The sequence below is a fragment of the Lontra canadensis genome, unplaced genomic scaffold, assembly GCF_010015895.1.
Source record: "Lontra canadensis isolate GAN:19392208 unplaced genomic scaffold, GSC_riverotter_1.0 scaffold71, whole genome shotgun sequence".
NCBI lineage: Eukaryota > Metazoa > Chordata > Mammalia > Carnivora > Mustelidae > Lontra > Lontra canadensis.
The window spans coordinates 1,247,613-1,266,009 of NW_022631065.1; the positions used below are offsets into that span (position 1 = coordinate 1,247,613).

Genomic DNA, 18,397 nt, shown 5'->3' on the forward strand with positions numbered 1-18,397 from the left:
TGTATCCCCATCTGGATCTCTTTGCCCTCCCCATCTCCCTGGCCAACCCTCGCTAGTCCTTCAGGTCTCTGTGAAGCCCTCATCCTCTAGGGTAGGGGTCTGTGAGCTTCTCCAGTGAAGGGCCAGGTAGTAAATATTTTAGGCTCTGATGCAGCTGATGAAGCCTGCCTTTGTCGTGTTGGAGCCCCCATGGGCAGTGCACAAATGAATGGGCCTGGCCGTGTGCCCGGAAGACACTGTTTCCGAAAGCAGGTGTCCCACTTGTGTGCTGTAGTTTGCCGCTCTCAAAACTTGTATGAGGTCCCCATTGTGTTCCCTCCACACCCTCAGCCTTTCCCAGCACCCCCCACCTTGTTATTCTCACTGCGTTCTGTTGTCACAGTGCGTGCACCCATTCATCCTCCCTCCAGTTGCTAAACACCATGAGGGTGCAGGCTAGGTGTTCTGCTCAGCTCCTGATACGTAGGAGGTGCTCAGGGCACCCCCGTGGGGCAGATGGATCCAGCCTGATCAGAGCAGGAGGCTCTGAGGTCAGAAGGCCAAGTTAGACCTGGTAATCCCAGGGGCAAAGACAGGAAGGGATTTCATGAAGGAAAAGCGGTTTTTACATCAGGACCTAGGGACTAAGGATGATTATTTTTATTTTCCAAAATCTTAATAACATTACACACAGTGCTTACTTATGTAATCACATGCACGTGTATTTCTAATTTATTTGTATTTTTAAAAGACTTTGGTTAACGTGTTGCCTGTAGGTTGGCACCGGCCCAAGGGCTGGAGGACATGAGCAGGAGGGAGAGAGCCGGGTCCCTGGAAGGACACACCGCAGATTAGGCAGGAAGGGAAAGGATGACTGACAGGACCCGTTTCCCCTGGGAGGTGTGAAACCTCTATCCCTTCCTCTGGGCCTTGTAAGTCAGGAGGAGGTGGCCAGGACGGCTGAGTCTCATTTCCCAGCACAGCAGCTTGCCAGAAGCCGATCTTTGGCTCTGCAAACTCTGACCCGGGCACTGGGGCATGCTAATTTTCACTGCAGTATTTATTTAGAGAGCAGAGAAAGGAAGGGCCTCAGGTTTGGGTTGGCGAGGGGAGCTCCCCGTGCTCCAGGGCTTCTGTTTGGATTGGCCGCTGCCTGCCAGACTGGCCTGCGTGCCTTCCCAGCTGTGGGGTTTGCTTATGCTAGAGGATGTCTCGAATTTACAAGACTCAAATCCGAGGCCCGTCCTGGGGTTTTGGGCCTGGGCCACAGGTCTGGGCAGTTTCTCCCTGGAGAGGCTAAAGAAATAAGACCTTGAAAGTCAGCTCAGGCTCTGTGACGTGCCCTGGGCAGACCCTCATGGGAGTCCACAGGAGTTCGGGTCTCCTTGGAAACATGCATGTGGGAGCAGAGAAGGGTAGGTTTGAACTCCTTGGGGAGCAGGAAGATTGCCTCATTGCTAAGTGCTTTTAGGACTGCATTTTAGAATTCCACTGTTTTGCTCCCTGCTTCCCTGACCTGGAGGAAACTTTCAGCTCGGGGCGGGGGGGAAGGGGGGCGGGTGGTGTGTGTCTGTGTATAGGATGGGGAGAATTTTTGTTCACTTCTGGCCTCTCTCTGTGGCTGCCTTTCTGGTTCAGCTTCATAAATATGGGCAACACAAGAAGAGACGAGACTTGGAAAATTTGTTATTCCCAGCCTGTTGCCTGCTGTAATTTGGGGGAACTTGAGCGAGAGGGGTCAGACCAGGCCCCATAACTGCTCTGGGCTGCTCAGGGGGCCTGCAGAATCATTGGGGCAGCAGCTGCCTTTGTGTGTTCGCTTTTTAAAATAGCATTCATGTTCATCATTTAGGAAGCCTGGTAGTTGATACAAGGGGAGTTGAAGGGCAGAATGAGGCTTAATGAGCCTTCCACTCAAGTCAGCTTTGTGGGGAGTGCTGTCCTGTCAGGAGGCCATGACCAGTATCAGTATCAATCAGTACCAATATCAGTAAGGGGGAAAAGTGTGAATGGTGGCCATCATTACGGAGTAGAATTCCTTGTGGTTTTTGTTCTGTTCTCTAAGTTGTTTTGGGTTTGGGGGGGGGTTGAAGATTTTATTTATTTATTTGACAGACAGAAATCACAAGTAGGCAGAGAGGCAGGCAGAGAGAGGAGGAAGCAGGCTCCCCGCTGAGCAGAGAGCCCAAGCAGAGAAGCGGGGCTTGATCCCAGGCCCCTGGGATCATGACCTGAGCCAAAGGCAGAGGCTTTAACCCACTGAGCCACCCAGGCGCCCCATCTGTTCTCGAAGTTTGTCCGTATTTTCTAATTTCTCCCCCCACAGTGAGCATGGCACTTGTGAAGTAATTCTTGCTCTCCTTAAAAATAGTTGAATATCTCTTTTAAAAAAAATTGTGGAAGTAATACATGCTCATTGTCACAGGAACACTGTTAAGATGGGTGGAGGTTAAAGGTGGTAGGTGCTCTGTGCCTTACTTCCCCATGTGCTCTTGCCTATACAGAGTCCATGGTCACGGCTGGGTAAGGATCCCAGGAGCCTTTTCCCTGATGGATATAAATAAGTATGAATTGCGTTGGGTTTTCATTCGCCTCATCCTGTCACCCTAGATGGTACTTGGATTTTTTGTTGGTGGTGTTGTTTTACTGGAATACATTATTGCCATCACTTCGGGACTAGTATAGATTTAACTCAGGTTTTTTCATCGTCGCATAACGTTCCATGGTGTGTATATGTACATAGTGTGTATATGCTCTTGCTGCTTCCGTGGGGCAGCCCGAGTTAGTCCAGGTTTTTCCACTGTAAACACTGCTGCCTAATCATACATGTTTGTGTAACCTTACATTGCCACTTTTTCCCTTCTGAAATGCCAAAAGGAAATGAGTTTTAAATGTTCTTGAATCTGTTGTCAGATGGCTTTCCCAAAAGACTGTGGCAATTTAAATTTCTTATTAATGTCTTAAGTGCAAAAAAGTGTCTTCAGAAGGCATTGAACTGGGAGTCAGAGCCCTGTGTTCCCGTGCTGGCTCCACCATTTGAGTTTGGGTGAGGTCGTTCTAAAACGTGGGATTTGCATTTAGGATCATGTACCATGTAGGACTGTGGGTCTGCCCACAGACCCAGAGGTCTGCCAGGCCTTTTCAGACTAGGGGTTTCACAGTTAAACGTGCAGATGCGCTGTCTTCACCTGTGTCCATTTGTCTCCCAAGACCAATAGCCAGAAGAATCCAAGACTCTAGAAAGGCCATGTCTCTTAGAAGAAGACAGAGACTCCTAGACAGAGGTCTGGAGGTTCCTCTCTTGCTTGTATCTCTGAGCCCAGAGCCAGGATCAGGGCGAGGCTGGGCTCATAGCTATTTCTCAGAGATTTCTAGGGCCTCATTCCAGACGAAAAATGCCCCTTTGATTTGGTTGACTAAAACATGAGATGGACAGAAGTCACACGCACAGCAGGCTGAGGTGAGTCCTGGGATGCTGAAGTTGTCACTGACCAGCCCCCTTCCTCCGCTCTGCCCGCAGGTGTGCCGGCATGTGAAGAATGGCGACATCCTCCTGCTGAACCGACAGCCCACCCTGCACAGACCCTCTATCCAGGCACACCATGCCCGCATCCTGCCAGAAGAGAAAGTCCTGCGGCTCCACTATGCCAACTGCAAGGCGTATAATGCTGACTTTGATGGAGACGAGATGAATGCCCACTTCCCCCAGAGTGAACTGGGCCGGGCTGAGGCCTATGTCCTGGCCTGCACAGATCAGCAGTACCTAGTCCCCAAGGTAGGTCTGACCTTGAGGTCGTTTCGTGGTCATTGCACAACTTGCCACTTCAGGTATGGGCTCTTGCCAGCTTCTGGGGTCAGTGGGTAGCTCTAGGGCCAGAGGCCCATAGAATGGAGGGTTCTGGCTTCTTCCAGGTGAGGCTTTTGGCTCTCTGGCTGCTCAGAGGGTAGCAACCAGTAGCTGTGTAATAGGTCTTATCTTCTGGACTTATGTTTGGATTCTGAAATGTATTAGCCACTGGCAAGCATTAGCATCCCAGCAGTGATGGTCCTCCTGATCTCCAGATGACTTTGATCCTTTGAGTTCTGACAAGCATGAGTTTTAAGAGACAACTTAATCACGAAGGCCCACAGTGAGATCCCTCTAGCCCATAAAAGTGTCTTCTCTTTGAATGCCTTCCTTCTCTCTCTGAGGTTGGTCCTTAAAAGCAGACCCATGTGGTCATGGCTGTCCGGTGGGGTATGTGGGAAGGATTCAGCTTCCTTTCCCCTTTACCTGGCCAACTGACCCATTCTGTTAAGTGGCAGGGGCCTGAGTCATCAAGTGTTCATGAGAACAACGGAGTGGGGATAGAGCCAGGCTGCAGGAAATAGAATAGAGGATGTTCCAGACATCACTTACTCCTCACTACCCATCCTAAGGCCTGGGGCCTTTCAAATTATCAGGCGTTTGCATCACAGTGATTCACAGTTATACGTCATTCACTTGGGTTGTGCTGGAATGTGAAAGAACCAATAGTAATAGTAACATGGAGTTATGGCTGCCATTTTCCAAGCACTTCGTCTCGCAAAGTACTTGGGAGGCTTCCCCTTTCACCATCACGCAGCCGCTAGAGTAGGTGCCATTGGTGTCCATGTTTACACGTGGAGAAGACGAAAGGGCACTGACCTTGCAGCAGGACCCTGCTGAGAAGGCAGAGAAAGTTACAGGGAGCTCCCAGCTCCTCGGGGCTTTGCTGCTTTCCACCTCCGTGGGTCTTGCCCCGCTTCTGCAGAAGAAATGGGACTTCTCCACACAGGTGAGCATGGGAAGCTGCTGTTTGAGTTTAACTCTCATTCCCTTCTCTGCCCACTTCAGCCAGGACTGGATTAGTGAAGGGGCTAAAGTAGAAGGAGGGATGAAAGGCCCGCTGAGGTCCCTTGGAAGTTAGAATAATAATTTTAGTAACTTGAAAATTGATTTTTTGCCTTTTCATGCAAATAAGAGTTGTGGCTGTCATTGAGGCTGCAGTAAAAGCCACCACCCATTGAGCACTCCCCGAGCAGCAGGCATTGCTCTAAGCTGTTTGCAGACATTCTCTTAGCCCTCCCAACAACGTGGTGAGATAGGTACAATTTTCAGAAGAGGAAACACAGGGGAGTGACTTGCCAGCCAGCGATGAGGCAGGAACTTGAACCTAGCACCTTTGATTCCCAAGTCCATGTACATCGTGGGTCATTACTCTCACTTACTAGGCAAGGTGGGGGATGAGGCCACGTGGCAGTGAGTGGATGCCAAGCCCAAACTGGCTCTCTGACTTGAGGCAGGGCCTCATTTCCCCACGGGAGACACTACCAGGAAGCGCCAGATAGTTTGCTTGTGGCACTGGACGCAGGGGGAGTTGGGATGGGGATTTGGGGTGCTCTGAGGTTCTCAGACCAATGAACTTTAATGTTCTGTACTTCGTTTTGATTGAATGAAGTCCAACAAGGACTTCATGCTTACACCGTGTCCTTCAAAGGGCTAAGCTGTTTAAATCCAGATGTGCCCCAGCATATGTTTGCCTACCCACAGATTTTAGGTCAAGAGATAGGCAGAACACAGATAAATAAGCTTACATCAATGGATTACATTCTTGGGGGGAAGAAACTTCCAAGGGGTGACCCAAGTGTTCACTTCACTTTCCATCAGTTTTCTTTAGTCAGAGGCACAGAGCTCTTGATTCTTGAAAAATTTCATTTAATCCTTAGTGTAAATGCCAAGACATGGAATCTGTTTTTGCTCATGTTTATAAAAATGCAGCATGTCTTAAACTACTTTGGTGATAAAGTCCTAAGAGAATAGGAACTGGCTTTGTTAAATTAGGAAAAGTCATTTTTTGGGAGAGAGGGGGTAATTTTTTCCCTTATTTCCATTTCCCCTTGTTTATTAATCTATTTCTTCTGTTTCCAGGTTCTGTTCCTTGATTAACTATAGTACCCGATTAAAGTACATTTTATTTTATTATGTGTTTAGTAGAGTTGCATGTTATTTTCTTACTTAAAATAGGAAGTGAATGATACCAGTTCTCTCTTTCCTGAGAAAACAGTTAAACTTTTCATTGATGTGTTTCTTTGTGGGTTTTTTCTTCTGTTTTTTTTTGTTGTTGTTGTTGTTGTTGTTGTTTGTATTTTTTGAGGGCCAGTCCCTTGTGGAAAGTGTTGTTTTTGTTTTTTGTTTTTGTTTTTGTTTTTGTTTTTTTTTCCCTAACAAGATTTGAGAGTCTTCTGGCTCCATCCACTTAGCCAGAAAATTCAAGTCCCAGAATACTCTAATTCTCAAAGCATCCTGACCAAAGGCATTAATTGTAATGTCATTTTGCTGTGATATTAGATGGAATAGGATAGCTAACAATTATCTGGGTTTTTGGTTGAGAGATGGTCTTTCTGATCCTAAGCAGGATTTGGGAAATCCAGAATTATAAGTAGGCTTTTAGTAAATTGCTTTAATCAGCATTCCTCCCTATGATTCATGATTATTGCATTGAAAGCAATTTAGCCATGAAGGTGATTTTCTAGTCATGGAAAAATCTGGATGGAGAGAAGGGAAGGCACTGAATAGATCATATAACTTGTAATTATGTTCTTTAAAGGAAGAAAACAGAAAAATCTATATCTGCCCCCCAAAGACTGTGGGATGAAGCAAATGCGTAAAACTGGTTTGGGTTACCACCCCCCCCGCCCGCCACCACAACCAAGCAAAACAAGACCTTGTCTTTGGAACAAGATGCAGACTATAATTTTTTATTTATGTTCTTAACTCAAAGCCTTCGTAAGAGAGCCTGTGCGCACCATCTGACCTTGCTTTGTCTATTCAGCCTGTCTGTAATAATTGCCTTTGAGTTCATGTAGAGCGCATTGCCACAGTATGTACGCTATTTGACAAGCATCCTTTTTATCCTTTGAATTAGTACCTGTGGTTAAATTCCTGGCACTTCTCTACAGCTGCATCTGTGAGTTCCTTTAGCCTTAGTTATGAAACCTGGCCATAACATTGGATAGTATTTAACGAGTAATCAAATGATAACAATCTTTAGATCCCAGGCACAGATTTTTCTCAAGTTCCCATAAACACTGCAAAGTTTGCAAACACTGCTGCTTAGAGCATGTCAGTGGGCACAGCTATTTTTACATTAGTGTGCCTTACGTTGCCATGAACACAGACCTCCAGATAAGCTGCAGGAGACTGGGGCTCAGAAAGTCTCTAAAAAGTTCCAAATGAGGTGAACGTACTGGGGCTTACATTAAAGCCCCTGTCTGGGCATCTGGTAGATAACAGCCTTTGTTAAAGGCCCCGCCATGAGCGTGTGCTGCATTGTAAAGAGACACATTCTTTTCTTCCATAGTCAGGCACAGCAAGGCCTTTCAACCCTCTTGAGGTTCCTCTGGTTGAACCCCTACCCCTTAGAGAGCTGACGCTTACCTCAGTAATACTCAGGGTTCTAATACTGCCCCCTGAAAGATCCTTCTGACCATCCCCCTACCTGTAATCTATATGATGACCCATCTGTTATTTTCCTCCAAGATATTTAAAATTCTTTGCGATAATGTATTTGTCTAGTCATTTGCTGACTATCTAGTTCTTCCTCACCATAATCTGTTTGGCCCACTAGAGTAGACTGGAGGGCTAACCCAAATGTCTGGGCAGATAGTATTCTCTCAATAAATATTTACTGAATGGATGACTGATTTAGAGGAAAACCAGGCCAGAAATGTGTGAAAAATACTAAAGCATAAAACCAAAACATAAAAGCAAGCACATAGCAAACTGTAGTGACGCCAAATTTATGCAAAAATGCCAAAAATAACACTGGAGTAACTAGAACCAGATGGGGTTATGGAAAGAAGGCTTGGGGAACTGGACGAGTTGGAGCTGTTTTGATCTAGAACAGTGGGCATATGGTAAAGGGGGAAGCTGGTCAGGAAGCCCAGGTCATGTGCTTTGGGAGGCAGTTCGCTCTCCGGATGGGAGGCTCAAGCCCTGGTCCTAGTGAGGCTGTGGGCAGGACAATACTGGAGTGGAGGGGAGCGCTGTTGCTGGTACATGGCTTCCAAGCAGATGATTAGGAATTAGAATGTAATCTCACATTTGCCTTCTTTCTTACCTGTTCTGGTTTGCAGGATGGCCAACCATTGGCAGGGCTGATCCAAGATCACATGGTTTCGGGCGCAAACATGACCATTCGAGGTTGCTTTTTCACTCGGGAGCAGTACATGGAGCTGCTGTACCGAGGACTCACAGACAAGGTGGGGCGTGTGAAGCTCTTTCCTCCTGCCATCCTGAAGCCCTTTCCACTGTGGACAGGAAAGCAGGTAATTGGGAGAAAGAAAAAAACAAGGAAACAGGCCACTCGTGTAAAAGATTTCATTCCCAATAGAGTCCAGACGTAGAGAAACAGCAAATCAGATGTTCTGAAACTGAACCCAAGGTATACCTGTATGATCTATATGACTTTCTCTTTGGTGGGCTTCCTGAGTCTGGGTGGTTTCAGGGGAGTGTCTGCTAAGAGTGGACTGCATAGGGTCTGTCCTCGATGTCCTCATAATGCAGATACGGTGGGAAGAGGTGCTGGTATTGGTGGCAGTAGTAGTAATTTTTTTGTTGGGAGGGGCCGAGTACCTTACCATAGCTCTGTAGATCTGTTACGTTATGTGGTCCTCACAGCCAGCCCGTGCTGCGAAGACCATTATTATGCTTATTATATATATATACTATACATATATAGTATATATATACTACATATAGTATATATATACTATTATTATAGTAGACGAGGGTACTGAGGACTTAGAGAACTTCAACGGCATGCCCAAGTCTGTAGGAGGCAGAGTTGGAATTCGGATGCAGGATTCCTAGCTCCTAAAAGGTCATGCTGTGCTTCCTGTCAAAGTAATGAAATAATGGTGTGTGTGGCGATCAAATAATGAAATACAGTAGTGTGTGTGTTTCTACTGTTGTCTGGGTCTCCAGGTTTAGCCTTAAGGCCTAACTCCTCATCAGCTGGGTGATCTTGGTTTGTGGGCCTCCTTTCTTCAGTAGAATACAAAGGGCTCAGGGTGATAATCTCTCAGGTCTCTTCCTGCTCAGTAGTTTTTTAAGTCTGCGCACCTGCGGCATGACTGGTTTTTCGTTGTTAACCCAGCCTTGCGTTCTGGGCAGCCCTTACTTGTCATGAGATATTACCCCCTCTGTGTATTTTTTAATTCACTTTGCTCAAGTTTGGTTGAGAATATTTTTGCACTTGTGTTTGTGAGGGATACAAGCATACCTCGTTTTGTTACACGTTGCTTTATCGAACTTCAAAGGTACTGTGTTTTTTACTCCTCGAAGGTTTGTGGCTCCCTGGCATTCAAGCAGTTTTGTATGCTTTGTTTCATTTTTCATTGCATTTATTGGTGCCATTTTCCCAGCAGCATTTGCTTACTTCATGTCTCCATGTCACATTTTGGTAATTCTCACAAAATTTCAAACTATTTCATTATCTTGTTCGTCATGGTGATCTACAATTAGTGATTACAACTTAAAGCTCAGATGGTGGGTAGCATTTTTAGCACTAAAGTATTTTTTAAAAATTCAATTTAGTTAACATATAATGTATTAATAGTTTCAGAGGTAGGATTTAGTGGTTCATCAGTTGCGTGTGACACTCAGTGCTCATTAATTACATCACGTGTCCTCCTTAGTGCCCATCACCCAGTTACCCCGTCCCCCCACCCACCTCCCCTCCCGCAACCCTCAGTTTGTACCCTATAGTTAAGAATCTCTTATGGTTTACCTCCTTCTCTGTTTTTATCTTATTTTTCCTTACCTTCCCCTATATTCATCTCTTTTGTTTCTTAAATTCCACATAGGAGTGAAGCAGTATTTTTTAATTAAGGTATTACATTGGCTTTTTAAACATAATGCTCTTGCACACAGTAAACTACAGTAAAGTGTAAACATAACTTCTGTATTCACTGGGAAACTAGAATTTCATTTGACTCACTTTATCCTCATAGTCGCTTTATAGTGGTGGTCTGCAACTCACCCCACAATATCTCTAAGATATGCATATATTGATCTGTAGTTTTCTTCTCTTGTAATATCTTTGCCTGGTTTTGGTATAGGGTAATGCAGGGTTCATAGAATGAGTTGGGAAATATTTCCTCTTCAACTTTCTGTAAGTTTGTATAGTATTGGTATTATTTTTTTTTCTTAAATGTTTGGTCGAATTAGCCAATGAATCCATCTGGAACTGAACTTTTCTTCATAGGAAGGTTTTTTTAACTAAGATTTCTATCTTTTTAATATAATAGGGCTCTTCAGGTTATCTGTTTCTTTTTGAATGAGCCTCAGTACTTTGTGTTTTAGATGAATTTTTCTCATAAGTTTTTAAATTTATAGGTACAAAGTTATAATATTTCTTTACTCTTCTATCTACAGAATCTATAGGTGGGTTGGCTCTCTCATTTCTGATATTGGTGATTTAAATCTTTTTTTTTTTTTTTAAAGCAATCTCTATGCCCAATGTGGGGCTCAAACTCATGACCCTGAGATCAAGAGTCACATGCTCCACTGACAGAGCTAACCAGGCACCCTGATTTGTGTCTTTTTTCTTTATTCTTTATCAGTTTGCTTAGAGATTTATGTTTTGCTTTCAAAGAACCAGCTTTCATTGACTTTATTTTTGTTTTCTATTTCATTGATTTCACTTTGATCTTAATTTTTCTTTTCTTCTGTTTACTTTGGGTTTGATTTGCCCTTGTTTGTCTTATCATTTAGATTGAAGCTGAAATCATTTATTGAGACCTTTCCCCCCTTTTTTTTATATAGGCATTTCATAAGTTTTCTCCTTAAATTCTGCTTAAGCAGCATCGCATAAGTTATTATGTTGTATTTTCATTTTCATTCAAATACTTGCCTTTTGATTTCTTTTTGAACCATGAGTTAATTAAAAATCCATTATTTAGTTTCCACATACTTAGAGATTTTCCAGATATATTTGTTATGGATTTCCAATCTAATTTCATTGTGGCAAGAAAACATACGTTGGGTGACTGGAATTCTTTTAAATTTATTGATGTTTGTGTATGAGATTATGTTTACTATGGTGTATCTTGGTAAATATTGTGCACCCATAAAAATAATGTATACTCGGCTATTGTTAAATGAAGTGCTCTAAAAATGTCAGTTAATAAATAGTTCAAGTCTACTGTCTTTGCTGATCACTGTCCTTCCTTGCCTGGTGTCCGCTGTCTTAAAAACCATTGTTTCATGATCATGTCTGCTTTTGCTGTTGTTTTTGGTGAAAGAGTTGTTGGGTTACTGTTGATCTAGCTTGGCCAGAAGTGGAAGTCAGTTTAACAGAATAGATGGGGAATTTTGCAATTTAAGATTAAGATCTATAAGTGTGCATTGTTTGGTTCAAGGAATGGTAAGCTTTTTCTACAAGCCAGACAATAAATAGTTTAGGCTTTGCAGGTCATACAGTCTCTGTTGCAACTACTCAGCTCTGCTGTTGTAGCATGAAAGCAGCCATAGACAAAACATAAATGAATGAGCGTGACTGTGATCCAATTACCTACTTACAAAAACAGGTGGTAGACCAGATGAGGCCTGTAGGCTATAGTTTGCTGGCCCCTGACTTAGTTGGCTATATGTATTTGTCTGCTTTATTATTTCTATTTCTATTATTTTTATTATTTCTGTTTATTTGTCTTCATCTTATAAGCCATCTGAAGTTCTCTTGGAAGTGAATGATTCTGTTTTAAGTAATTGTCCAGAATTTATTAGAATTTTGTTTAAACATAAGCTATGTGTTCAAAATAGAACTAAATAGTGGGCAAAGAATATATATCTAGAACCATAAATATGTTGATTCCCTTCAATCTGGGAATCCAGCCAAAGGAAACAGTCTGAAATGTAGAAAAAGCTACTTGAAAAAAGTAGCCTGTTACACCATCGTTGATGGCGGTGGAAAATTAGAAAAACTTGGATATTTTACACTAGCGCTAAGGAAATTGTGGAACATCCGTTTGTGAAGATATTATGTAGCTGTTTAAAATAGTGGTTTTAAAAGACTGTATTGTGAAACGGCCTGGGAAATTTTTCTGACCTAATGTTGAAAACAAAAATAGACTACAGCATTCTCTGTGTGTTCACTGTCAAAACCATGTTAAGCACATAAGTGAGAAAAAGTGTGGCATGGAAAAGATTAGAATGATGGAATAATTTGGTTCATGTTAGGAATAATTTTCATCTTACAGTGTTTCTGGACCAAGATTATTACCATTTAATTAGGTAAAATTAGAGAATAGGCCCAGGTTTTACTTGTGTCACAGTTAAGGTTTTTTGGTGTTTTTTGCGAGGTTGCCACAGGCTGTTACTTCTTTGCAAGTAGGTGTAAAAGTAAAGAATGACTGCCATGCACAAGAATTTGATGGTGGCTCAGTCTGATTCTGCAGAGAAAAGCCATACGTTGAATTAGGAGATAAGGAGCTTCGCCTAGGCGCTCTATTTGTACCCCCCAAAATCAAGTCTTAGGCTCCTTCTCAAGGGCATTTCAGGCAGCCTCTTGAGTGCTTTACTCTCCGTTTAAGAATCTGAGGTCTCAGCATTTGTTGAAAGAGCATATAAAGGAAAAGGATTTGCCTGTTATTGTATATCTCAGGTGTTCAGCTCAGTGAACATTCACAAATTAAATACACCTTTGTAAAATCACCCAGACCAGAAAGCGGAATCTCACCAGCACTCCCAGAAGACCCCTGCAGACCCCAGTCCATTTTTACCCCTCCCCAAAGGTGGCCCCCAACCTGACTTCAAACACTATAATTACATTTTGTCTTTTTTTTTTTTTGAACTGTATGTAAATGGAATGGTCAGTCATATCTCTGTGTAAGTCATTCATGGTACCACATAGCAAGAGTTCATTCATTTTCATTGCTGTATAGTATTCCATTGTATAACACTGCCATCATATATTTATTCTTTTACTCCAGCAACATGTGGCTTTTCTTCATTTGGCTATTACAAATAGGGTTATCACCATTCTTGAATATATCTTTTGTGGAACATACACATTGATTTTGTAGGCTAGATACCAAGGAATCAAATTATTGAATCATAAGATCTATGTTTAACATTAATAGATTTATTAATAAACATTTTTCCAAAGTGCTTATAGCACTTTATAGTTCTACCAGCAGGGCATGAGAATTCTAGTTACTTCCTATGCTCAGCGGAAGTTGAATTATTGTACCATTTGTTTCCATTAGTTTTATTTTAGCCATTCAGATGGGTGTGTAGTAGCACCTTATTATGGTTTTAACTTGCATTTTCTTACTGATAAGTGAGGTTGAGTACGTCTTCATATGCTTATTGGCCATTAGGGGATCATCACTTGTGAAGTGCTTAGTGGAGTCCTTTTCTTGTTTTCTATTCCATGACATTTTCTTATTAATAAGTAAGAGGTTTTTTTTATATATTCTTGTGTTCATCCATTGCCAAATTTTTGCCTTTTTACCCAGTGCTGTTTTCTAATGATCAGAGCTTTTTTATTAATATAATTCACCAGCATGTGCTGTTCAAAGCTAATCCTGTATAAGTGCCTGTCCTGAGGGCATCAGGATATTCCCTTGTGTCATTGTCTAGTAGCTCTACTGTTTTCCTTCCACACTTAGGTTTACTTGTCTGCGTGGAATTGATATTTGTGGGTGTGTGCGATATAAGGTAGGGGATTCCATTTTTCCCCCATATGGCTCTCCAGTTAATATAACATCATTTGTTGAAAAGACCAGCATTTTTCCACTTCTCTTTAGTATCTCTTGTGTCATAAATCAACTAGTCACATAGATGTGGGTCTCTTCCTGGACTCTATTTAGTTCCACCGATCTGTTTGATTCCGTTGTACCAGTACTACACTATTTTAATTATTGTAGCTTTATAATTTTGATTTCTGACAGTAAAAGTCTCCAGCTTTGTTCTTCAAGACTGTCTTGCATATACTTGGCCCTGTGTATTTCCATATAAATTTTAAAGTCAGCTTATAAATTTCCCCAAAAATAATACCTGCTAGAATTTTTATTGGGATTACATTGTACCTTTAGATCACTTTAGGGAGAATCAACATATTTACAGTATTGAATCTTTCAAATTATGAACATAGTATGTCCTTCAATTATGTAAGTCTTGCATATCTTTCATTAAATTTATTTCTAGGTATTGCTGTTATAGATGGCATTGTTTATTAAATTTTCTAATTATGTAGATGTAGAAATACAATTAATTTGTGTGTATTGTCCCTGTATTCAGCAACCTTCCTGAATTCAGTTATTAGATAAGTGCCTTTCAAATTCTTTTTAACTGTAGAAGTAACAGAATTTGTTGTTAAACAAGAACACAGTGATCTGAAGGGAAAAAGGAAACATTCCCTCCCGTCCCAGCCCTATTCTCCATGTCCACACGTACTCTCATAGAAAGTAATTAAGAATGAGATATTATACCTACTCAGGAGAACCATGATTCATGATTAAATTTGACATTCAGTTTTGAACTTATATTTTAAACCTCTTTATCTGTAACATCCTTGTACCTGAGGCATGAGCTTTTGTGACCACCAAGTACCTGGACCTTTTTTGACTGATTGTGAACATGGCTTACTTTGAATGAGCCACCAGGCCTTCCAAAGGGAATTCCATTATTTCAAGCAGTCTGTATTTTTCTCGGACTACCCTAACTTACTCTGAATATGGCAAGAAGTTCATTAAACTGCCTTCATGTGCTAGATTAACGGGCAGGACCTTTTTTTTTTTTTCCTTTTTTATAAACATATAATATATTTTTATCCCCAGGGGCACAGGTCTGTGAATCGCCAGGTTTACACACTTCACAGCACTCACCATAGCACATACCCTCCCCAATGTCCAGAACCCCACCACCCTTCTCCCAACCCCCCTCCCCCCAGCAACCCTCAGTTTGTTTTGTGAGATTGAGTCACTTATGGTTTGTCTCCCTCCCAATCCCATCTTGTTTCATTTATTCTTCTCCTACCCCCTTAACCCCCCATGTTGCATCTCCACTTCCTCATATCAGGGAAATCATATGATAGTTGTCTTTCTCTGATTGACTTATTTCGCTAAGCATGATACCCTCTAGTTCCATCCACGTCATCGCAAATAGCAAGATTTCATTTCTTTTGAAGGCTGCATAGTATTCCATTGTGTATATATACCACATCTTCTTTATCCATTCATCTGTTGATGGACATCTAGGTTCTTTCCATAGTTTGGCTATTGTAGACATTGCTGCTATAAATATTCGGGTGCACGTGCCCCTTCAGATAACTACGTTTGTATCTTTAGGGTAAATACCCAGTAGTGCAATTGCTGGCTCATAGGGTAGTTCTATTTTCAACATTTTGAGGAACCTCCATGCTGTTTTCCAGAGTGGTTGCACCAGCTTGCATTCCCACCAACAGTGTAGGAGGGTTCCCCTTTCTCTGCATCCTCGCCAGCATCTGTCATTTCCTGACTTGTTAATTTTAGCCATTCTGACTGGTGTGAGGTGGTATCTCATTGTGGTTTTGATTTGTATTTCCCTGATGCCGAGTGATATGGAGCACTTTTTCATGTGTCTGTTGGCCATCTGGATGTCTTCTTTGCAGAAATGTCTGTTCATGTCTTCTGCCCATTTCTTGATTGGATTATTTGTTCTTTGGGTGTTGAGTTTGCTAAGTTCTTTATAGATTTTGGACACTAGCCCTTTATCTGATATGTTGTTTCCAAATATTTCTCCCATTCTGTCAGTTGTCTTTTGGTTTTGTTAACTATTTCCTTTGCTGTGCAAAAGCTTTTGATCTTGATAAAATCCCAATAGTTCATTTTTGCCCTTGCTTCCCTTGCCTTTGGCGATGTTCCTAGGAAGATGTTGCTGCGGCTGAGGTCGAAGAGGTTGCTGCCTGTGTTCTCCTCAAGGATTTTGATGGATTCCTTTCTCACATTGAGGTCCTTCATCCATTTTGAGTCTATTTCCATGTGTGGTGTAAGGAAATGGTCCAATTTCATTTTTCTGCATGTGGCTGTCCAATTTCCCAACACCATTTACTGAAAGGGCTGTCTTTTTTCCATTGGATATTCTTTCCTGCTTTGTCAAAGATGAGTTGACCATAGAGTTGAGGGTCTATTTCTGGGCTCTCTATTCTGTTCCATTGATCTATGTGTCTGTTTTTGTGCCAGTACCATGCTGTCTTGATGATGACAGCTTTGTAATAGAGCTTGAAGTCCGGAATTGTGATGCCACCAACTTTGGCTTTCTTTTTCAATATTCCCTTGACTATTCGAGGTCTTTTCTGGTTCCATATAAATTTTAGGATTATTTGTTCCATTTCTTTGAAAAAAATGGATGGTATTTTGATAGGAATTGCATTAAATGTGTAGATTGCTTTAGGTAGCATAGACATTTTCACAATATTTATTCTTCCAATCCAGGAGCATGGAACATTTTTCCATTTCTTTGTGTCTTCCTCAATTTCTTTCATGAGTACTTTATAGTTTTCTGAGTATAGATTCTTAGCCTCTTTGGTTAGGTTTATTCCTAGGTATCTTATAGTTTTGGGTGCAATTGTAAATGGGATGGACTCCTTAATTTCTCTTTCTTCTGTCTTGTTGTTGGTGTAGAGAAATGCGACTGATTTCTGTGCATTGATTTTATATCCTGACACTTTACTGAATTCCTGTACAAGTTCTAGCAGTTTTGGAGTAGAGTCTTTTGGGTTTTCCACATATAGTATCATATCATCTGCGAAGAGTGATAGTTTGACTTCTTCTTTGCCGATTTGCATGCCTTTAATTTCCTTCTGTTGTCTGATTGCTGAGGCTAGGACTTCTAGTACTATGTTGAATAGCAGTGGTGATAATGGACATCCCTGCTGTGTTCCTGACCTTAGGAGAAAAGCTTTCAGTTTTTCTCCATTGAGAATGATATTTGTGGTGGGTTTTTCATAGATGGCTTTGATAATATTGAGGTATGTGCCCTCTATCTCTACACTTTGAAGAGTTTTGATCGGGAAGGGATGCTGTACTTTGTCAAACGCTTTTTTAGCATCTATTGAGAGTATCATATGGTTCTTATTCTTTCTTTTATTAATGTGTTGTATCACATTGATTGATTTGCGGATGTTGAACCAACCTTGCAGCCCTGGAATAAATCCCATTTGGTCGTGGTGGATAATCCTTTTAATGTACTGTTGAATCCTATTGGCTAGTATTTTGGTGAGAATTTTTGCATCTGTGTTCATCAAGGATATTGGTTTGTAGTTCTCTCTTTTGATGGGATCCTTGTCTGGTTTTGGGATCAAGGTGATGCTGGCCTCATAAAATGAGTTTGGAAGTTTTCCTTCCATTTCTATTTTTTGGAACAGTTTCAGGAGAATAGGAATTAGTTCTTCTTTAAATGTTTGGTAGAATTCCCCCGGGAAGCCGTCTGGCCCTGGGCTTTTGTTTGTTTGGAGATTTTTGATGACTGTTTCAATCTCCTTACTGGTTATGGGTCTGTTCAGGTTTTCTATTTCTTCCTGGTTCAGTTGTGGTAGTTTAGGTGTCTTTAGGAATGCATCCATTTCTTCCAGATTGTCAAATTTGTTGGCGTAGAGTTGCTCATAGTATGTTCTTATAATTGTCTGTATTTCTTTGGTGTTAGTTGTGATCTCTCCTCTTTCATTCATGATTTTATTTATTTGGGTCCTTTCTCTTTTCTTTTTGGTAAGTCTGGCCAGGGGTTTATCAATTTTACTAATTCTTTCAAAGAACCAGCTCCTAGTTTCATTGATTTGTTCTATTGGTTTTTTTGGTTTCTATTTCATTGATTTCTGCTCTGATCTTTATGATTTCTCTTCTTCTGCTGGGTTTAGGGTTTCTTTCTTGTGCTTTCTCCAGCTCCTTCAGGTGTAGGGTTAGGTTGTGTACCTGAGACCTTTCTTGTTTCTTGAGAAAGGCTTGTACCACTATATATTTTCCTCTCAGGACTGCCTTTGTTGTGTCCCACAGATTTTGAACCGTTGTGTTTTCATTATCATTTGTTTCCATGAATTTTTTCAATTCTTCTTTAATTTCCTGGTTGACCCATTCATTCTTTAGAAGGATTCTGTTTAGTCTCCATGTACTTGAGTTCTTTCCAAATTTCCTCTTGTGATTGAGTTCTACCTTCAGAGCATTGTGGTCTGAAAATATGCAGGGAATGATCCCAATCTTTTGATACCGGTTGAGACCTGATTTAGGACCGAGGATGTGATCTATTCTGGAGAATGTTCCATGTGCACTAGAGAAGAATGTGTGTTCTGTTGCTTTGGGATGAAATGTTCTGAATATATCTGTGATGTCCATCTGGTCCAGTGTGTCATTTAAGGCCTTTATTTCCTTGTTGATCTTT

General features: G+C 41.6%; 1 protein-coding gene across 1 annotated transcript in view; it reads left to right on the forward strand.

The window, feature by feature from the left end:
• POLR1A (RNA polymerase I subunit A) overlaps positions 1–18,397 on the forward strand; it is a 78,532-nt gene that overhangs the window by 24,361 nt on the left and 35,774 nt on the right. Inside the window, exons 13-14 of the mRNA XM_032880642.1 lie at positions 3,500–3,754; positions 8,116–8,307. Coding sequence (XP_032736533.1) covers positions 3,500–3,754; positions 8,116–8,307 — 447 coding nt within the window. The remainder of the gene's footprint in view (positions 1–3,499; positions 3,755–8,115; positions 8,308–18,397) is intronic.